The sequence below is a fragment of the Scomber scombrus genome, chromosome 22, assembly GCF_963691925.1.
Source record: "Scomber scombrus chromosome 22, fScoSco1.1, whole genome shotgun sequence".
NCBI classification, from domain to species: Eukaryota; Metazoa; Chordata; class Actinopteri; order Scombriformes; family Scombridae; genus Scomber; species Scomber scombrus.
Genome location: NC_084991.1, coordinates 3,301,745 through 3,319,371, shown reverse-complemented (window position 1 = coordinate 3,319,371; position 17,627 = coordinate 3,301,745). Strand labels below are relative to the sequence as shown.

The following is a 17,627-nucleotide window of genomic DNA, read 5'->3' as shown; positions in this document are numbered from 1 at the left end:
GAAAATGTTGTAGTGATGACTATCAGTGCTTTCACACAATATTTATGCAATGAGATTTTTGATAAATAATCATCAGTAATGTGGATGTAATTACTAAGTGGATAAAGGCAGATAATAGAACAGTGTGTTAAGCTCAGAAAATTAAATTTTTACTGTCATGCAGCCTTACCATCTATTTTCAGATGGTGGATGAATCCACATTTGGGACTTTGCTACACACAGTGAGAAAGGTGTTTTTAGGTCATGTTAGAATGAATGTGTTTGGGTTTTGGACTGATGATTTGGTTTCCATTAAATCATCAGATTGAAAATGAAAACCATGTTTAGGTACAGTCCTAACTTCAAGATCTAACCTGTGATAAGTCTACTGCCATTAACTAAATGGGAAGAAATCCGTTTCTAGTCATGAAACACACCCCAGCTTAATTATGGAAAGTCACAGACAACTACTTGGTTTCCCTGTTGCCTCCTGAAACTGCCCTGTAAAGTCATGTCTCCTAAAGATCAAACATGTCCACTGCAGGCCTCTTGGAGACGGCCCAGCAGGAGCAATCGCTCTTCTTTGCAGCATTTGAACAGGCCCTTCAGGCTGCTACAAGTCTGACTGTGAATGACAAATATGTTTGTGCGTGTCGAGCCTGATTTGTATATCCAACTGAATATATTTGAGTTAAATCTGTGTGTGCACCTTGCTGAAGAGAGCTAGGAAAGCCCTCTCTACCTCTGCAGCTTTGATGATACATGGGTCAATGACGTATAAGGATTTTCAACAACTCAATTTTTTTTTTTTTTTTTTTTTTTTTTAAAGATTTTTTTTCAGGCATAGACACCTTTTATTTGATAGTTGCCAGACAGGAAACATGGGAGAGAGAGGGGGGGGGTGTGACATGCAGTAAAGGTCCGCCGGCCGGGATTCGAACCGGGGTCCACTGCGTACGTGGCATGCGCTCTAACCACTCAACCACCTGCGCGCCCTCAACAACTCAATTTTAAATAATAAAAACAAGCATATCTAATGCAGTAGTTCAAACATTCAGAATGTTGTGTACCTGACAATTCATATTACAATTTGAAAGTGATTTTAATGGGGGTTTTTCAAGATTAATTGGCACTGGCCTTAAAAAAAAGTCATTTGGTGCGACCATGATTCATCTTGAAATATCTTATATAAATAAAAGATCATCATTTACAAAGATTTAAAAAAAAAATGCAAATACTTTGTTTCCAAACACTTTATATTACTGAAAACTTGTAAAAAAAGATTTGAAGCGTGTTAAGTAAATTAATTTATTTCAAGATGAATCGTGGTCGCACCACATGACTCTTTTTAAGGCCAGTGCCAATTAATCTTGAAAAACCCACTAAAATCACTTAATTTCCAATGTATAATATGAATTGTCAGGTACACAACATTCTGAATGTTTGAACTACTGCATTAGATATGCTTGTTTTTATTATTCTACAATTGAGTTGTTCTAAATCCTTATACGTCATTGACCCACATAAAAGGAAGCTGAGTCAAACCTCACCCCTGTCTCTCGAGCACATTAAAATAACCACATCACAGTGAATAGTGAACTTTCTAAGAGGATCTTCACTTCACTCACTCAGTCAATAGCATTGCCCTGAGAGACCTGGAAAGCATTTTGCACTAAAAATGGATATATGTTTTAGAGTGTGGTAGAATGTTAGGATTTTAGTTGGTTTGAGGTTGTGTAATTGTTGGGCTTGCAAAGGGAGTGGAAGCACCCAGACTTTTACACCAGACCGGGACCCTCTAATTATGCTACAAAGAGCTAGTTTAGGAGTGAAAAATGTCTTTGCTTGAAGTAGAGAATGTATCAAGTGTAGGAATAACGTCCATGTGATCATGTGATGAGTGACATTATGCTCAGTGAGAAATAACCAATCAGACAAGAGAATTAACCTATATCTACTTCACTGTTAATTGACAATAATATTGTTTATCGCGATTATTTCTGAGACAATATATCGTCCAACAAAAGTAGTTATCAAATCTAATTAAGATACCATAAATGAAAGTCTCCACGGTTTAGTTTCATTCTTAGAAGCATAAAAACAGAAAGTCTGAGCAGCAATAAGAAAAGCAGCAGCTATATTCTTCCCTGTCATGATGACTAATGTTACAGTGATTTTAAAAGCCTGTGCTCAGCATTGTACAACAGACATTAAGGATTTTAACAAGCTAGCTGTCATTAACTTAAAAGGCCCATAAACAAATTTTGAAAAGCCTTAAAATATGATAGCTTTTATTCTTCTAGACTAAAGGTGAAGGTCCAGACATCCGGGGTTCTTTCCCAGCTGGATTCAGTTACTGTGTCATCATGTTTCCGTCCCGTGCGTTGAAATGTTCGCTCGGCCGACTCCGCCGCCGTCCACTCCGCTTCACTTCCCTGGCAGTCTTGTTTGTATTCTCCACATCATCATCATCACTCTCGTGCCCTCTGCTTAGCGTTCGTCTCCCACACCCCTCTGTCACGTTCCTCCTTGTTTCTCAGCATCGCCTCGAGGCCGTTTCGCAGTCTTTCACAGGATCTGTCTTTCTGTCTCTGCTCGTCTTCCTTTGCTGTGCATTGTCGCATCTTTTTTCTTTAGATGCCTTTTACGCCCTCTCTTCATCTTCTCTGTTCATTCGGAGAACGCAGACGGGAGCTCGGTCGATGCTGCTTTTCTTGCGACTGCCAACAAAGATCTTGTTTTCACTTCTGTCTGCCTGTCTTTGTTAGAAGGACGTCCACAATTTACAGATCTATTAAATTGTACTTTAGCTATAATGCAACATTGACTGGGAAAGTCCAACATTTTAGAACTTCTTTTACCATAAATTCTTAAATAATTCAGCTGCTGAAATACTGTTGTCATCTTTTAAATTCATTTCTATTGCTTTTGATTTGCTGTCTTGTTGATCACATGCAGTAAAACCCTCTAAAGTAAAGAATTAAGGTTATTCCTGTTGGGCTGACATTTCATTATCATGAGCAAAAAGAACAAAAGAATGGCAAAGTAGAATGGAAGTAGATCACAAAACAGCCTGTATTTAATATAAGGCAATTACCAGAAGGCACATGCACATAAATGCTTTGCAGTTGCTGGGGAACAGTAATACACCAAACCACCCAAAGACCATGTAGAAATAAAGAGGAACAACTTAGGATGCAATTTTTTTAGGTACTTCTGTTTCAATATGAGCCTGTTTCCAGTAAAGAGCTTGACCTTGTTTGAAAGGTCAGAACCCAAAAAAGAGGCTGCTGCTTTAAAAAAAAAGTATTAGCGTATTAGACTGCCATCCTTTGTGAGCATCTGGATGAACCCATATGAACTTTTAGAAACCATCATCAAGGCACTCTAGGCAGACGAGGCCTGACACACACCTGACTGCCTCAATGCACAACTTAAACCTTTTCTCTTTGTAAAGCGTGAGTCATTCCCATCAGGGCACATCACCAACACCATCTGGTTACTGCCACACAGCTGCTGTGAGAACAGCTGCCATCAGCTGATGCAAATTCAAAGTTAATAGAAATGAATAGATGATGTATCAAGTATAGAAAAACAAGTCCGAACACATATAAATCTATTTCTGAATAGTTTATTCTCAACATTTTAGTTAAACAGGTGCTGTTCAGTCTGATTTATCTACTGTTGGATTATTTTAAATTAAGTCCCATTATTTTTCTCACTGAATTATATTGATTTATAAGTGTCTTTGCCCCCCCCCCCCCCCACCATTGGGGTGCATCATGAGCAAAGCATGTGTTTGTGCTAAGGCATGAGAAACCCACAAAAATGGAACTTACAATTCCAGTAAAGATCCCAATATTTCCAAAGACAATTCAAAGGAAAGGTGATCCTCAGATGCACCTGGAATATTTTGAATCATTGGATAAAAACATGGTGTATTGAACTGTATATTAAACTGTGTGTCAGGTATATAGTATGTAAGGAGGCATTTAAAGGAAAAAATCAGGCTGCAACAGGTCAAAGGAGTGTTTTACTTTCACTGTTTTGGTTGATGTGTGAAATTGCAGCAGAGCTTTGTCTCTTTCTCATGTAGCAGGCAACCGGCTGGCAGCTCGCAACACGGTTGTGTCACGAGTAAAGAATGCTGGACTTGTGCCACTGTGGCGACCATAGCTTAGCAGAGATAAAAGAACTTTTGGGGGACGCGTTTTCCCCTCCAAATCCCCTTAACGCACGGACATGACAATGCGATTCAATCTTCATGACTGGTAAAGTGAAGGTTACCTGCGCTCCTGTCTGCCTGTTCTCTCCTTTCACCAGTCAACTCATAGCAAAGGTGTAGATAATGAACAGCTGCTAAACTGCTAATACACTCCGGTGACAACGAGTCATGAAGCGAGGACACAAAAAGCCTGTGGTGATGGAAGGACCCAGGGGAGCAACTACAGCATGTGCCTGAATGAAAATGAGTCAGTCACCCCCAACACCTCCTGGCCCAGCCTCCTTCTCCCTCCCCTTCCTTTCTTATCCCTTCTTCTCTCTCTCCTTTCTGTCTTAAAGTGAATAAAAGAACAAAGAGGAGTTTGACAGCATGACAGAGTGATGACATCACCACGGTAGCGTCCTGCTGCCGGCCAATAGAACACTGAATAGGGCCGGTGGAGCCAGCTTAACCCAGGCACTGGGACACTGGACCATTGTAACACACACACACCAGTTTGTACTGCTATCCTTGTTAGGACATTGCATTGATTTCCATTCAATGTGGACAGCCTAACCATAACCATAACCATAACCACTCATGCCAAACCTCAGAAATGAGGTTTTGTCTCATTAGGACCAGGGTTGGTTTCCCATAAATTTGGTGTTTATACCAGGGTCCTGATGAGGTAACTAAAACACACACACACACACACACACACACACACACACACACACACACACTTGCCCCGTATTGTCATTCTGACTAAGCCTGGCCCCCCTGCAGCTCTGATCCCCATCATGTAAGATAATTCATAATGATTAAGAGATTAGAAGGTGTTAACCCCCACCTCCCCAGCACTCCATCAATGACAGCACCCCAATCTCTAGTTGTCCCGTCGCCAAGGAGACAGATGGGCACTGCTCTCACACAGCCAGTGCCAGGCATTGGCAGCCGAGCTCAGCGCAGTGGGCGCTGGCTCCGTTTATGAGCAGGAGAAGGTTGAGTGTGTGTTTTGTGCACATAGGAGCTGTTTGGATGCTTTGTGTGTGCGTGTTTGTGCATGTGTGTGTGTGGTAAGGCCGTGTGACCGGTTGTAGCAGGTGCTGCTGGTGGAGCACTGTGTGGTGGAATGTGCGATGAGGCCAAATGGATAAGCATTATGAGAGCAGTAGATCAACTCCTGCTGACTTGTACTGAGGCAATGGCCATGAAGAAGAATTTTTCTTTTCATAAGTGCTGCTGAATGGGCACTGTGTGTGTGTGTGTGTGTGTGTGACGTGTGTGTGTGTGTGTTATAATGGCTTGTTGTTTTTTTTGTATTCATTGTTCAGCTACTGTCAGTTAAACTCTATGAGTAACATAATATTTAGTGGGTATATTCTTATTTAATTTTTATTCTCTTTAATATATATATTAAATTATAATTATATATATTAATAATATATTAATATATCCTCATAGTTGTAAATAATGGCAATTTATGCATTTTATGTTGTTGGCTTTATTGTTTTTGTTGTTATGAATAGCATACTCTTCAGCTGCTGAACACAGTCGTATTATGTCTTCTTTGTCTCTGGAGGACAGGTCTGAGGAAATATCCCCCTGGTGATGTCATAGTGATGTCATCAGATTTATCTCTGAGGTCACATTTACAACTGATGGGTTACAAATTGCTGGGTGTGAAGTTTGAAAGCGTAAACACCCTCATCCCCTCATACACGCCCATATTTCAAAAAGAAACAGATCTAGCTATCACCTTGCATTATGGGAAATGTAGGATCTAATGCTCCCCTGGAACTTTGTCCATTCTGTTGTTCCCTCACATGTATTGAATTTCCACACTCATCAAATCACACAGTCTTCATCTGCAGTTGGAGGCGTTCCATTTTCTATTTTTCTGAGCACTTTCAGGACTGTTGTTCACGCTGGTGTAAAATTGCCTTTGCTCAGATGATTAAAGAACACCAAATATTGATGATAAATGGATCAATAAAGACCCAGTTATAAATTCCCTGCATTGTGTGTCACTGACTTCATCTCCTTTGTTCAGACTTCAGCCAGAGGAAGGAGGAGAAAACCACACGCTCATAAATCACATGCACTCTTTGTGAGGCTGTAAAGATGCAGGTTGGCTGCAGATTCGACACCAGAGCTGAGCGCTTTATGAAACCGTTTGTTTGTTTGTTGGAGCAAGCTTGTCTGAGCCGTGTCAGCTCTGGTAGTTGTTGTGTGTACGCTACAGGCTGCAGGATGCGTCCTTGCTTTCACACACGACTGACTGCGCATCGAAGGGGAAGATTTAATGTATTCAGCAGATATTCGGGGATATGCACAGACACATGCTTTTGAAGCAGCACAAGACACGCGAACCCGAGGGACTGTGAATAACGACGGCCGCAGCCCCGCTTTTTCAAACACGTCTCTACCTTTTTATGCCGCAGGTGAAAGACTGACAGAGTCTGTCTGCTCCAGTTGCTTGTACAGGACAGTTACAACCCTCCTGAAACTGCAGAGACATCAAAGCCTGTCTGTCTGTCAGTCAGTCAGTCATGCTCCCTGACTCTGGAGTCCACACACACACACACACACACACTGATCCTCACACACAGTCCTAGAGCAGAGCGTCTGATCAGCCGGTCAACAGGCTCCACATGCATTATGCATCAGTCTGGAGCCAACATGTTTCTGTGTTTCTTACATTTATACAGTATGCATGTGTGTGAGCTTCACTGCACTTATTAACTGCTCTAATAATTGGGCATTTTTCCTCCAGTGTGTGCTTTAACGTGTCCCGTCTAATGAGAGATGTGTGTGTGTGTGTGCGCATTCACACTTTAGTATAGATGCATTGTGGGGACATCCTCCTGGGGCCTATTGCATGTAATTAGAGGTGCATTAAGTGATTTGTGGCTCTAATGATGCAGCATGTGTCATATAATACCCCCACCCCTGACATTCATTGGGGCGGGTGGGGGGGGGGCCCTCCTATAGAGCTGAGCTCAGTATATGGCTGTCTATTGATGGAAATGACCTCATTATTGTGTTGATTGGCACTAGAAACACTGAGGAAGAGGAGTAAAGAAAGCTTAGATTTTTTGCAGTGAACCATCAGCTTCAGCCTGAGAGAGTATAGCACTGACTGCTGCATTCAAACACATAAAAAACATGGTAAAACTCATGAATTCACTGTTTTTTTAAAGTGTTTTTTAGAGAGAATGGAGACTAAACCCCAGAAGAGAGGAGAGATCTCAGCAGGGTCTGGTGCATGATAAATCAGACTTGTATTGTTCCCTTTCATTCTGATGCAAAGGTCAAGTTCTTCTCAGGGCGTGTGTGTGTGTGTGTGTGTGTGTGTGTGTGTGTGTGTGTGTGTGTGTGTGTGTGTGTGTGTGTGTGTGTGTGTGTGTGTGTGTGTGTGTGTGTGTGTGTGTGTGTGTGTGTGTGTGTGTGTGTGTGTGTGTGTGTTTAAACATGCTCAGTATTGACTGATGATAAGGAATGGAACTCAATGTGCAGCAGGTGTAATCATCAGTTTTAGACATTTGTGCCACGTGGGAGCAACAAACATATAGCATTAGCTTAGCATCATATGTCCATGATATTATGATATTAAAGTTCGTCATGACTCGGTTCAGCAGCTAACTTTACATTCCAACTATGAAGTAATAATTAATTAGCCGACAACATTTATTGCAGTAAAGATATTTCCTTGACAAGAAAACGTTAAACTTTCATACAGTGTTGATAAGAAAAAGAATGCAGCATTCTAACATCCAATCACATCACAAAAGCAAAGCCATTTTTAACCAATCATACAGTCCCAAACAAGGCTACCCTACTGAAAGATGGACAGGAATAGGGTCCCACTGATACTAGATATTTGGGGTCAGTGCCAATACCAATTTTAGGGAATAAACAAATTCTGATATCAATATATAGGCTACATCTCTGTTTGAAGCTTATGTAATTCTTCCTCTTGAATATGAATCTGCTGCTGTGAATCTAAAGAATCTTAAAGCTCAACACAAATATAGACCTGTATACAAAGAATGTTCATATATATTATTTCAATCAACTAAAATTAAGAGTTTAAAAGTGGTATTAAGCTTTTATTTGCTATCATGTGCTCAGTGCCTCTTATGAGAAAAAAAAAGATGTTCTTTGAGATGTCCAATTAAGTACAACATAAACAACATCATGGTTTCTTTGTATTCCAGATTAGTGCTGCTGTTGCCACTTTAGCCAGTTCTGGTTTTCAGTGAGTGTTGATGTCAGAATTGTGTGAATGTGTTCACAGCAGTGTAATCATTGTCTGAAGTGGTTTGCCGTGGAAACCACAAAAATGTGCTGAGAACAGATTTGTGACGCTTTAAACGGAGAGTGTGAGAGAAAAGCAGAGAACCAGCCAGGTAGACACACACACACACACACACACACACACACACACACACACACACACACACACACACACACACACACACACACACACACACACTCAACCTATATTGATTTTTTAGTTCCTGACCTGTTGCGCGGCTGCTGCTTTGCAATTCAAGTTGGGAGGCAGCAGAGAGGGCTATTTTGTATTCAACACACTCTCATCCACTTTTAATAGGGGGGGCTCTGCTCTTGGCGGCTGCTTCCTTAGTCCCAGGGTATCCCATGGAAACCAGAAAATTGCACCTTGATGAAAGGAGACGAGAGGAACAAGGGAACAATCTGCTCTTACTTCAAACTAAGTAAAGTTTGGGGTTTTGGTGAAGAATAGCTGTTAGTGTTACAGGGCTTTTTTCTTTTTTTGGTAACATCTATGAATTTATATTGTGTGTGTGTGTGTCTGTGTGTTGCAGATGTTGCCTGGTGGATGTGGCTGTGCTATAATCTCATTAGAAAGTAATGGTCACAACATTACATCCATCACTCACTATAAATATCAACAGATAAAGCCCAGGGTCACTTTTCTCATTTCTGATATATTCCTATTTTTCTTATTTTTTTGTTCCTTCCTTCTGTATTTTATTATCAATGTAAATATTGTTTGTGTCACTAATTTATTCATGGAGATGTAGGGTTGGTTCACAGTTCACAGATCGAGACCTCACAGGGGGCAATATATCACACACACACGCCTACGTATGTATATAAACCTGTATACCAGTATTACACATCCAACAAACGCTCATAATAACAGGCTTCATTATGAGCAGCATTTAATGTGTACTACATTTTTATTCACAGCCAACCTCATTATATTAATGATATGAAGCCTGACCGTACTTAGTTCAGTCCTGTGTGGTTTATGATTATTATTTATGACATGCAGAATGTGTGCAGGTAGATTTTCTCAACAACACTCCAGCGGACAAAGACCCTCAACAAGCACAGAGCTAAAGCTAATGAATGAGATTATAAACAGACCCCTTCAAAATGAAACCAGTAAGTCATATTTCAATTGAGTGGGCTCCAGCTCGTGGGGGGGGGGATCATACTGGGGATTGAGTGTGTTATTGCGTGTTCATAAATATGAAAGCTGGGCTGGAAACAGTCAATCCTCTCCATTAGTGCACAGTCCCTGATGGCTCAACACTGGTTCAACAATATACAGTAACTGCTCTGCTCTCACTGAGCTCTGATACATCAGCTTTTCCTTCTGCAGGAGAGAATCACATCTTTATTTTTTCTCATGTCATCTTCATGCTTTTTTTTATATCATTAAGTGACCCAAAGTCAAGCACGGGTCCCATTTTGAAAACCAGCACCTGCCCATACCCGCTGTACTTAAAACCTTGTAGCATTTACCACTTAAGTTTGAAGTATAGTTGAATGAAGTATGATGCTGTTTTTAAGTCTGGCGGCATAAAAAACTAAAAAAATGAACTGTTATTGATTTTATTCAGATTGAACTGAGACCAGCTAGTTGTGTCTAAGCTGCAATGAGCCTTAAGATGTCCAAACTTCACAAAACTGCAATCTAGTCATTATTTGCTGTATTACTGAGAGTAGATACACACCACGCCAGGGGGCAGTTAGCCTAGCTTAGCATACGATCTGGAAGCTGTGGGAAACAATACAAAAACAGAAAGAAAGTTACTTCCAAAGCCTTACATAACAAAAACCACCCAAACATAAAGTACATTTCAAATGATGCTCACAAACAGATGAGCTGCTGTTCATCATGACATGTCCGCTGTACTTAAATAAAGTTAAGCTACAAACAAACCAACAGGTCGAGATAAAAGGTCACCATGTCAATGTCAAAGTCACTCTGTCTCAAGGTCAGAAAGTTTTACTGCTTTACTTGGAACTGGTCAACACATAAAAATCCAACTTTATGTCTGCTTAACTCACATAAACAAGAATTAGTGTGTTGAAGAATAGGATTTGTGTATTGCTTAATTTCATTTAGTTTCGTTTGGCTTATAATTGTATTAGAGCTGCAACGATTAGTCAATTAATGGGTTTGTTGCCAACTATTACATTAATTGCCAACTATTTTGATAATCTATTCATCATTTTGAGTCTTTTTAAGAAAAAAAATCCTTATTCTCCTGGTACCGATTTTTAAAAAAAAGAAAAAAAAAAAAATTGTTGATAGCCAATATATACTGATACCAATTTTTTTTTGAATACCTTTTAAATATCTTTAAATGAGCACAAATTCATGAAATAATCTTAATAACGTTGTTTTTTTTTCCTTTTTCCAAAAATCAACTGCTTCAAAATCCCTTTAGCCTGCTCTACAATTACCTCCTTAATAACAAGATGTTTCTGTACTTCCATAGCTCTTGTTGCCACTACTCTCTGAGCCCGACCGTCCAACCAAATATAACTAACATCAGCAACATCGGCCAATGACATCAGCAAATTGTATCTTATTGACCAATAGGCCGATGTTAGTCAACAAGGGGGAATATCGCCCAATACCGATATCTGGCCGATATATCGGTGCATCCCTAGTATTTTCTGATTTCTTTAGAGTTGTGTGACAGTAAACCGAATATGTTATGGACGTTAGGCTCTAGCAAACATTGATTGACTATTTTCTGACATTTTATAGACGAAACTACTTTATTAATCAAGAAAATAATCAATAGATTCATCAATAATGAAACATACATATGTACGTATGTACTGAAGTTGAATGTGTCAGTATTTTATGATAACAATAGCTTTGGTCTCTGTATAGATAGGTAATGGAGTTGTAGGACTGAGCTGAAAGAATATTACAGCAACATCTGTGCATTTTTATCTTAGTAACATTTAAGCAGCATCTATAATGAATCCATCATCTTAAGTGTGGTATATTGAGTAGCAGTAAATCTCACAGACCAATAACTAATCAGCTTAATACTGCAACGTATTGATCTTAGGCCATTTCCCTTCATTATTACACAAAACTGCTTCACTAACCCAGTGTGCAATCCGTGTAAGCAAGGATCAATAGATGTGTGTGTGTGTTTGTGTGATCTCATTTAAAGAAGGAAGGTTGTTTAGAATACTGTACGTCCAAAGTGTAATTTTTCATGCTGCCACGTGTGTGGGTGTATTGGCAGTGATTTTTATCAGTGGATGTTCTAGAAATGCACGATGACAAAATAGTGTGAGAGGAGTCGGGCAAACAGAGTGGCGGAGGTGCAGTGATGTAAGAAGTAGATAATGCCAGCAGCTCTGTGTGTGTGTGTGTGTGTGTGTGTGTGTGTGTGGTTTTCCTGTCACAATGCGGCGGAACAGTTTCCCTCCCTTCTGACTTATCCACCGATTGAACCGAGTCGACACCTCATTTCACAGAATGACTGCTGGGACTTTCAGTTCAGGCTCTGTGGCGTCAGCACACCAGAGAGAGACAAATAACCGTTAGATCCTGTAGAGAACCATGACCCTGATGAAGTTTATCCATGTCAATATTTACCTCTTTAGAACTCAGAGCACATCCCAAATATGAAAGAAGAATATACCTGGATTTACATCTAGTAGTCCATCACATAAAACATTCATATACTTCCTATTTTATAACATAGATTCAATATCACTTGACTTTATTTGTCAGACTAATAGTCAAAAATCCAGATGTTGAGCTTACTATCATAGTAAACTGTGAATATTAGCAAATATTCACATATGAGAAGCTGCTACCACAGAATTTCAGGTTATTTTTATGTCAAAAAATGAATGAATTAAAATAGTCTTCAGTTCATTTTCTGTCCCATCAGTTCATCATTGAATCATTTCAGCTCTAGAGTACTACCATGTGGGAGTCCATAGAGGCTGAACAACCAACTTTAGCACTGGGGCATCATAGGAGGGCCATGCTGAGTTTACACTGAATGATTGGTTAGATTTATAGTTTTGTTAACTGTTTTTGGTTTTTCATGAGATACACACTGATTTAAACCAGAATCCAGTTTTGGACAGTATTTAGTTTTACAGCTGCTGGTGTTCTGGCAACATTAAACATTTGTGAAGTATTGCATTGCAGTTTAAACTGATTTGATATCCATAAGTTGATACTGATATCCATATTTGAAATGTCCTTTTCTTTTTTATACAGACACGTAAACATGTTTGATAAAGATTCCTCAAAGTAGCTGCACACGAGATATGTACTGAGTGCAGAGTTTTACAGTTTAAAGATAAGCTTGTGGTGGACAGACTATATCACAAACACTCCGTTTCAAAACCACCTCAAAAAATACGTTTTTTTTTTTTAGGTGGTTTCTTTTTTTGAGGCATTTCTGCACTGACATTTCTTGTCACCTTCAGGCCTCCATATACGCCAACGCTGATCATTTGCACTAGACTCATATTTGCTGATACAACAGTTTTCAAGCTTGAAACCTCTGCAAGTGGAACAGAAATGAAAGGATGGACATCACACTAACATATCGCCTCATTTGGACTTTCAGTGTGTGTGTGTGTGTGTGTGTGTGTGTGTGTGTGTGTGTGTGTGTGTGTGTGTGTGTGTGTGTGTGTGTGTGTGTGTGTGTGTGTGTGTGTGTGTGTGTGTGTGTGTGTGTGTGTGTGTGTGTGTGTGTGCAGAGTGAGGTGTTATAGAGTCATAGAGGAGAAACTGACAGGAAGAGCAGAGCAGCAAGAGGCACTTAGCCAGGAGGAAACTGCAGAGATAGCACTTGATAAATGTTGTTTTGTTACATAATACTGGTGTGTGTGTGTGTGTGTGTGTGTGTGTGTGTGTGTGTGTGTGTGTGTGTGTGTGTGTGTGTGTGTGTCATAAACATCAGCAAAAAACAGGACTGTCCCTGTGTTGTGTTTATGTTCACACACACATGGACAGAGTGTGCACTTCTGAATCTATTTTTAGGAATTTTAAGCAGCCACAGAGAATATTTGTCATTGTAGTGACCTTGAAATTCAACCCCCTGCTGAGGATCTTTCTCACACACACACACACACACACACACACACACACACACACACACACACACACACACACACACACACACACACACACACGCACATATAACACTATCCATTTTTCTGTCAGTTTCCACGGCATTAGTGTAACGTTTTCTCATCATTCTCATCACAGTCAAAAATAAAAAAAAAATAGAAGTTCGGGCTGTGTTCAAAACTGTTCTCAAAGCTCAATCAAAGCCCTCTGGATAAAAATATAACAGCCGGTGTTCAGAGTGGTGCTGCGGCCTGCTTCCCTGTGGAGACTGGAAAGTTGAGTGTGATGGGAGAGAGCTGATTAAGACTTCTAATCTTCGGCCTGGTGACTCTGATCACAACAGCCGGGGCGCCGCGTCAGGGATTAGCCTTCTATCTGTATCACCCCCACCTCCATCAACACATAGATTAACTTGTTTGCATTCTGATGTAATCTAGGCAGTCTTACAGTAGACAATTTAAGTCTATTTACTCTAAATATGGTGACAGTGTCTTAAAGGGGAACGCCACCAATTTTACACACATGAGTATAACCAGTATAATGTGTAAGTACTGCGTACCCCGAAAAAACAGTTGTGTAATATCCTCTTTGGCTCTGGAGGAGTTTGTCAAGTGTGAGACAATAACCCTGATGATGTCATAGTGATGTCATTATGGTTTTTTATATAAGCTTGGGTTTGGAGATCACTAATGTATTTTATAGAGAGCCTGTGTTAGTATGACAGAAATGGGCTTTTACCAGGCAAGGAGGCTTTAATGAAAAGATGCTATCCAGTTGCATCATGGGAAATGTAGGATTCAGTGTAGACCCATATTTTGAATTAAAAGTCAGTTTATCTTTGCTTCTCTTATGAGTCCACCAACTTTAACCTCTTAAAGACCAGATTGTTCCATTTTATTGGAAATAATGTTGGAAACATCCATTAGTCAATTAATCAATCCATCAATCTTTCAATCTTTTCTGACATTTTATTCATCAATATTGATTAAGGGGTCCTACTTTGAGAGTTTTCTACCTGAGTATAAACTAAAGTTCTGTGGGTTTAGACAGTTTGGCTACACAGCATGAGTTTGTACTAACTGTGGGCCCGTGGGGTTAAAGAGATGAAGCTCAGACACACAGTACACACTAATAACAATGCCCACCTTCACTTTCACATTAAATACACAAGCTGTTCTCTCTGTGGTCTCTATTTGGTTGGAGACCATCTGTGATGTACCAGCATGTGTTTGCTGCTGTGCAAATTCTGCTGCTTGGTTTGACTCCAAAGAACCGGCTGCTCACTGACACTAAACCACAAGCTACTACTGCACTCACGGCTCCATCATGAAGACGCTGACAAGCATCAAAACATTTTCATCCAGTCTCGCAACTCTGAAATGGCACTTTTAACTCCCCAAAACACCAAATATTTACTGACAAGTCTCACAAAGAGAAAGAAATGAATGTATCTAACACACTGCATGTGTCTGCATTGTGCTTTTGCATCGTTATTAGACAATTTGCCCTCCATTACTTCATTGGCTGTTGGTGGTTCCAATGAAAAAACCAGTTAAGAGTCAAAAGTGCTGTTTACAGATGCTAATCCTCCCATTTTAAGCCCATGTGTACTATGTCTTAATGCCATGCCATGCTGTGTTCTGATATTGATACTGTATGTGTCATGTTCATGCTGTACTCATTCTCATGCATTCATTAATTTGCTTTTCAGTGTGCATTTCTTTTGACATTGCGCTGTTTTTTTTCTTTGTTTTTTCGCTCCATGTTTTTCTGCATGCGGCTCGTCCGTAGCTTTGTACCAGTGGCTAGAAGCAGACCGCCATGGCAGGGATCCAGATACTGCAGCCACAGGTAAAAACACCGTCATCATCTGTACCCCCTCACACTGTCTGCCATGCCCGCCTGCTCTGTCCGCAGTCAGCTGCTCCCTTCTCCAGACGTATCTCATTAACTGCATGATCAAATACAATGTCAGCCTGTATGGATTTAATGTGAATTCTCTATGGGGAACATTAATGTGATTTGACATAATTAACAAACAATTCCATACACACACACTGCATTTATTACCATGAAAACAGTTGGGTTGGGATAGCATTTGATCTTAGTATGGAATCCACTGATCACATCTGAATCCTACACCTTTTCCAAGCAAATGCTATGTAAGTGTTTTACAACATAAAAGCAAACTTAAGCAAAAAAGTTATTTAGTGCTCTACAACATAAAAGCTGAGAAGCAAAAAAAAAGAACTCTCAAACAAGACACAAGACAGAAAGTTTTAAGGAAGCAGCATAAATGAATATAAATGAGCAGGTAAAATTGGATAAAACAGGGAGCCCAATGACCTAAAATCGGGGGAGCTTCACAGTAAAAGTGTGATATAAGGACAGGCCAGGTCACTGACTCAGCTAAGCAGATCACTCCAGAGTGTCTGGGCCCTGACAGAAAAGGCTTGGTCACTCAAATCCAACGGATTAGTGGTAGCTTAATTAATGTCCAAATTAAGCTACAGTTTAAAAATGAGATGTGCAGTATGTAATACAATAGGTCAATAAATTGTGTAGCTTGTATACACGTCTTATTTTTCACGAGTTACTTCAAATACTGCTGAATCAGCCAATAATCTAACATTATTGATATGAATGAAAGTTATCCTAGGATTTTCTGGTGCCTTATGATTGGTGGCCATGATTAGCAAAATCATTTCACTAGAGAAGACTCAGCACTCTGTTGGTCTTGTTGGAAATATGAAAACAAGACAGTGGACACACATACACATATCATTTTAGTCTTGGCATACAAATATAGAACGTTTTTACTCATCCAACGATGGACGTCCAACATGCATTTCTCCTGTTTTAAAAAATTGGAGGAGTTATTGGCTGTTACATGAAGATAGATTTGTATATCGTCAGCGTAGAGTATGTTGAATATTTGTTAAATATATAAGTTGTGACCAAGTAGCAGCGTGTTTATACAGAACAAAAGTGGTCCAAGTATAGATCCTTGGGGTACACCACCAACCTTTCTTTTACATTGTTCTATGCTCATAAAGAAGATGGAGAAGAAACAAAAGACTTGTTAAATGTTCATTACCATGGAGCTCAGCAACTTCAGGTCAGAACCCAACCATAAAACTCTTTTTGTAACTGAGTTAACACAAAAATCAACGTCACAGAAGCAGCTTACTACAGCCAGCTGATAGTGTTTTCACAGTTTAAGGTTCATGTTCTATATAAACTTGTTATACTCCAGGGAGATAAAAATGCCAGTGTGCCTGATGGGATTAAACTTTTACTAATTCCATTTCATATCTTGCTAAGCTTACAGTGAACCCATAGAGAAGTCATGTCATCCTATGTATGTGCATTTTTATGCTCTATAGATTCCCCTGTATTACTTCACCTTCACCACCTCCACCTGGATTATACCCTTCAATCCATTTCATCCCCTTAGCCCCTCTCTCTCCTCCAGCGTCCTACTCACCAGTCACTGTACAGTATTTAGGTCAACTTTCTCTGAGCTTGTTATCCAAATCAGTCCCCCCTATTGCTCCCCGGCCGCAGCCGACTATTTTTACCTTCACCCCTCTCCTCGACTGATGAAAGACGTTCAGCCGTCCTGTTTCTCTGCCTCCACGCTGTTGTTTGTTTTGTCCCTGTTTGCTCGGGGAGTTAATAAAAGTAGAGGATGGATGGCTTAAACAAAGCAAGCCTCCTCTCTCCTTTTTTTTTTCTTTTTCTTCGCTCTTTTATCCTTTCCCTGTCATCTTTTGTTTGTCATGGTAAAGGCACCCTAGGGACGTTTCAGTCATCCTTGTCATACCTGGACAGTAGACACAAAGTCATGGACCTCCTGAGACACATAGCCATGAATACATTATGATGTTCTGTGTGTTGGAGTGTATTAGGATGCGTATGCGTGAGTAAGAGACAAAGAAACAGACACACACACACACACAGTTCCAGTAAATGCTCACAGGAAGTCCTCTTGAAGCCTGCTGTTATTTTCACACTGTAATAGCATATGCT

General features: G+C 40.0%; 1 protein-coding gene across 3 annotated transcripts in view; it reads left to right on the top strand.

Annotated features, from left to right (window-relative positions):
* Window positions 1-17,627, top strand: part of LOC134004757 (DENN domain-containing protein 5B-like) — an 81,828-nt gene that overhangs the window by 18,021 nt on the left and 46,180 nt on the right. For all 3 annotated transcript variants that reach the window (XM_062444136.1, XM_062444138.1, XM_062444137.1), the window contains exon 2: window positions 15,387-15,446. In XM_062444136.1, coding sequence (XP_062300120.1) covers window positions 15,387-15,446 — 60 coding nt within the window. The remainder of the gene's footprint in view (window positions 1-15,386; window positions 15,447-17,627) is intronic.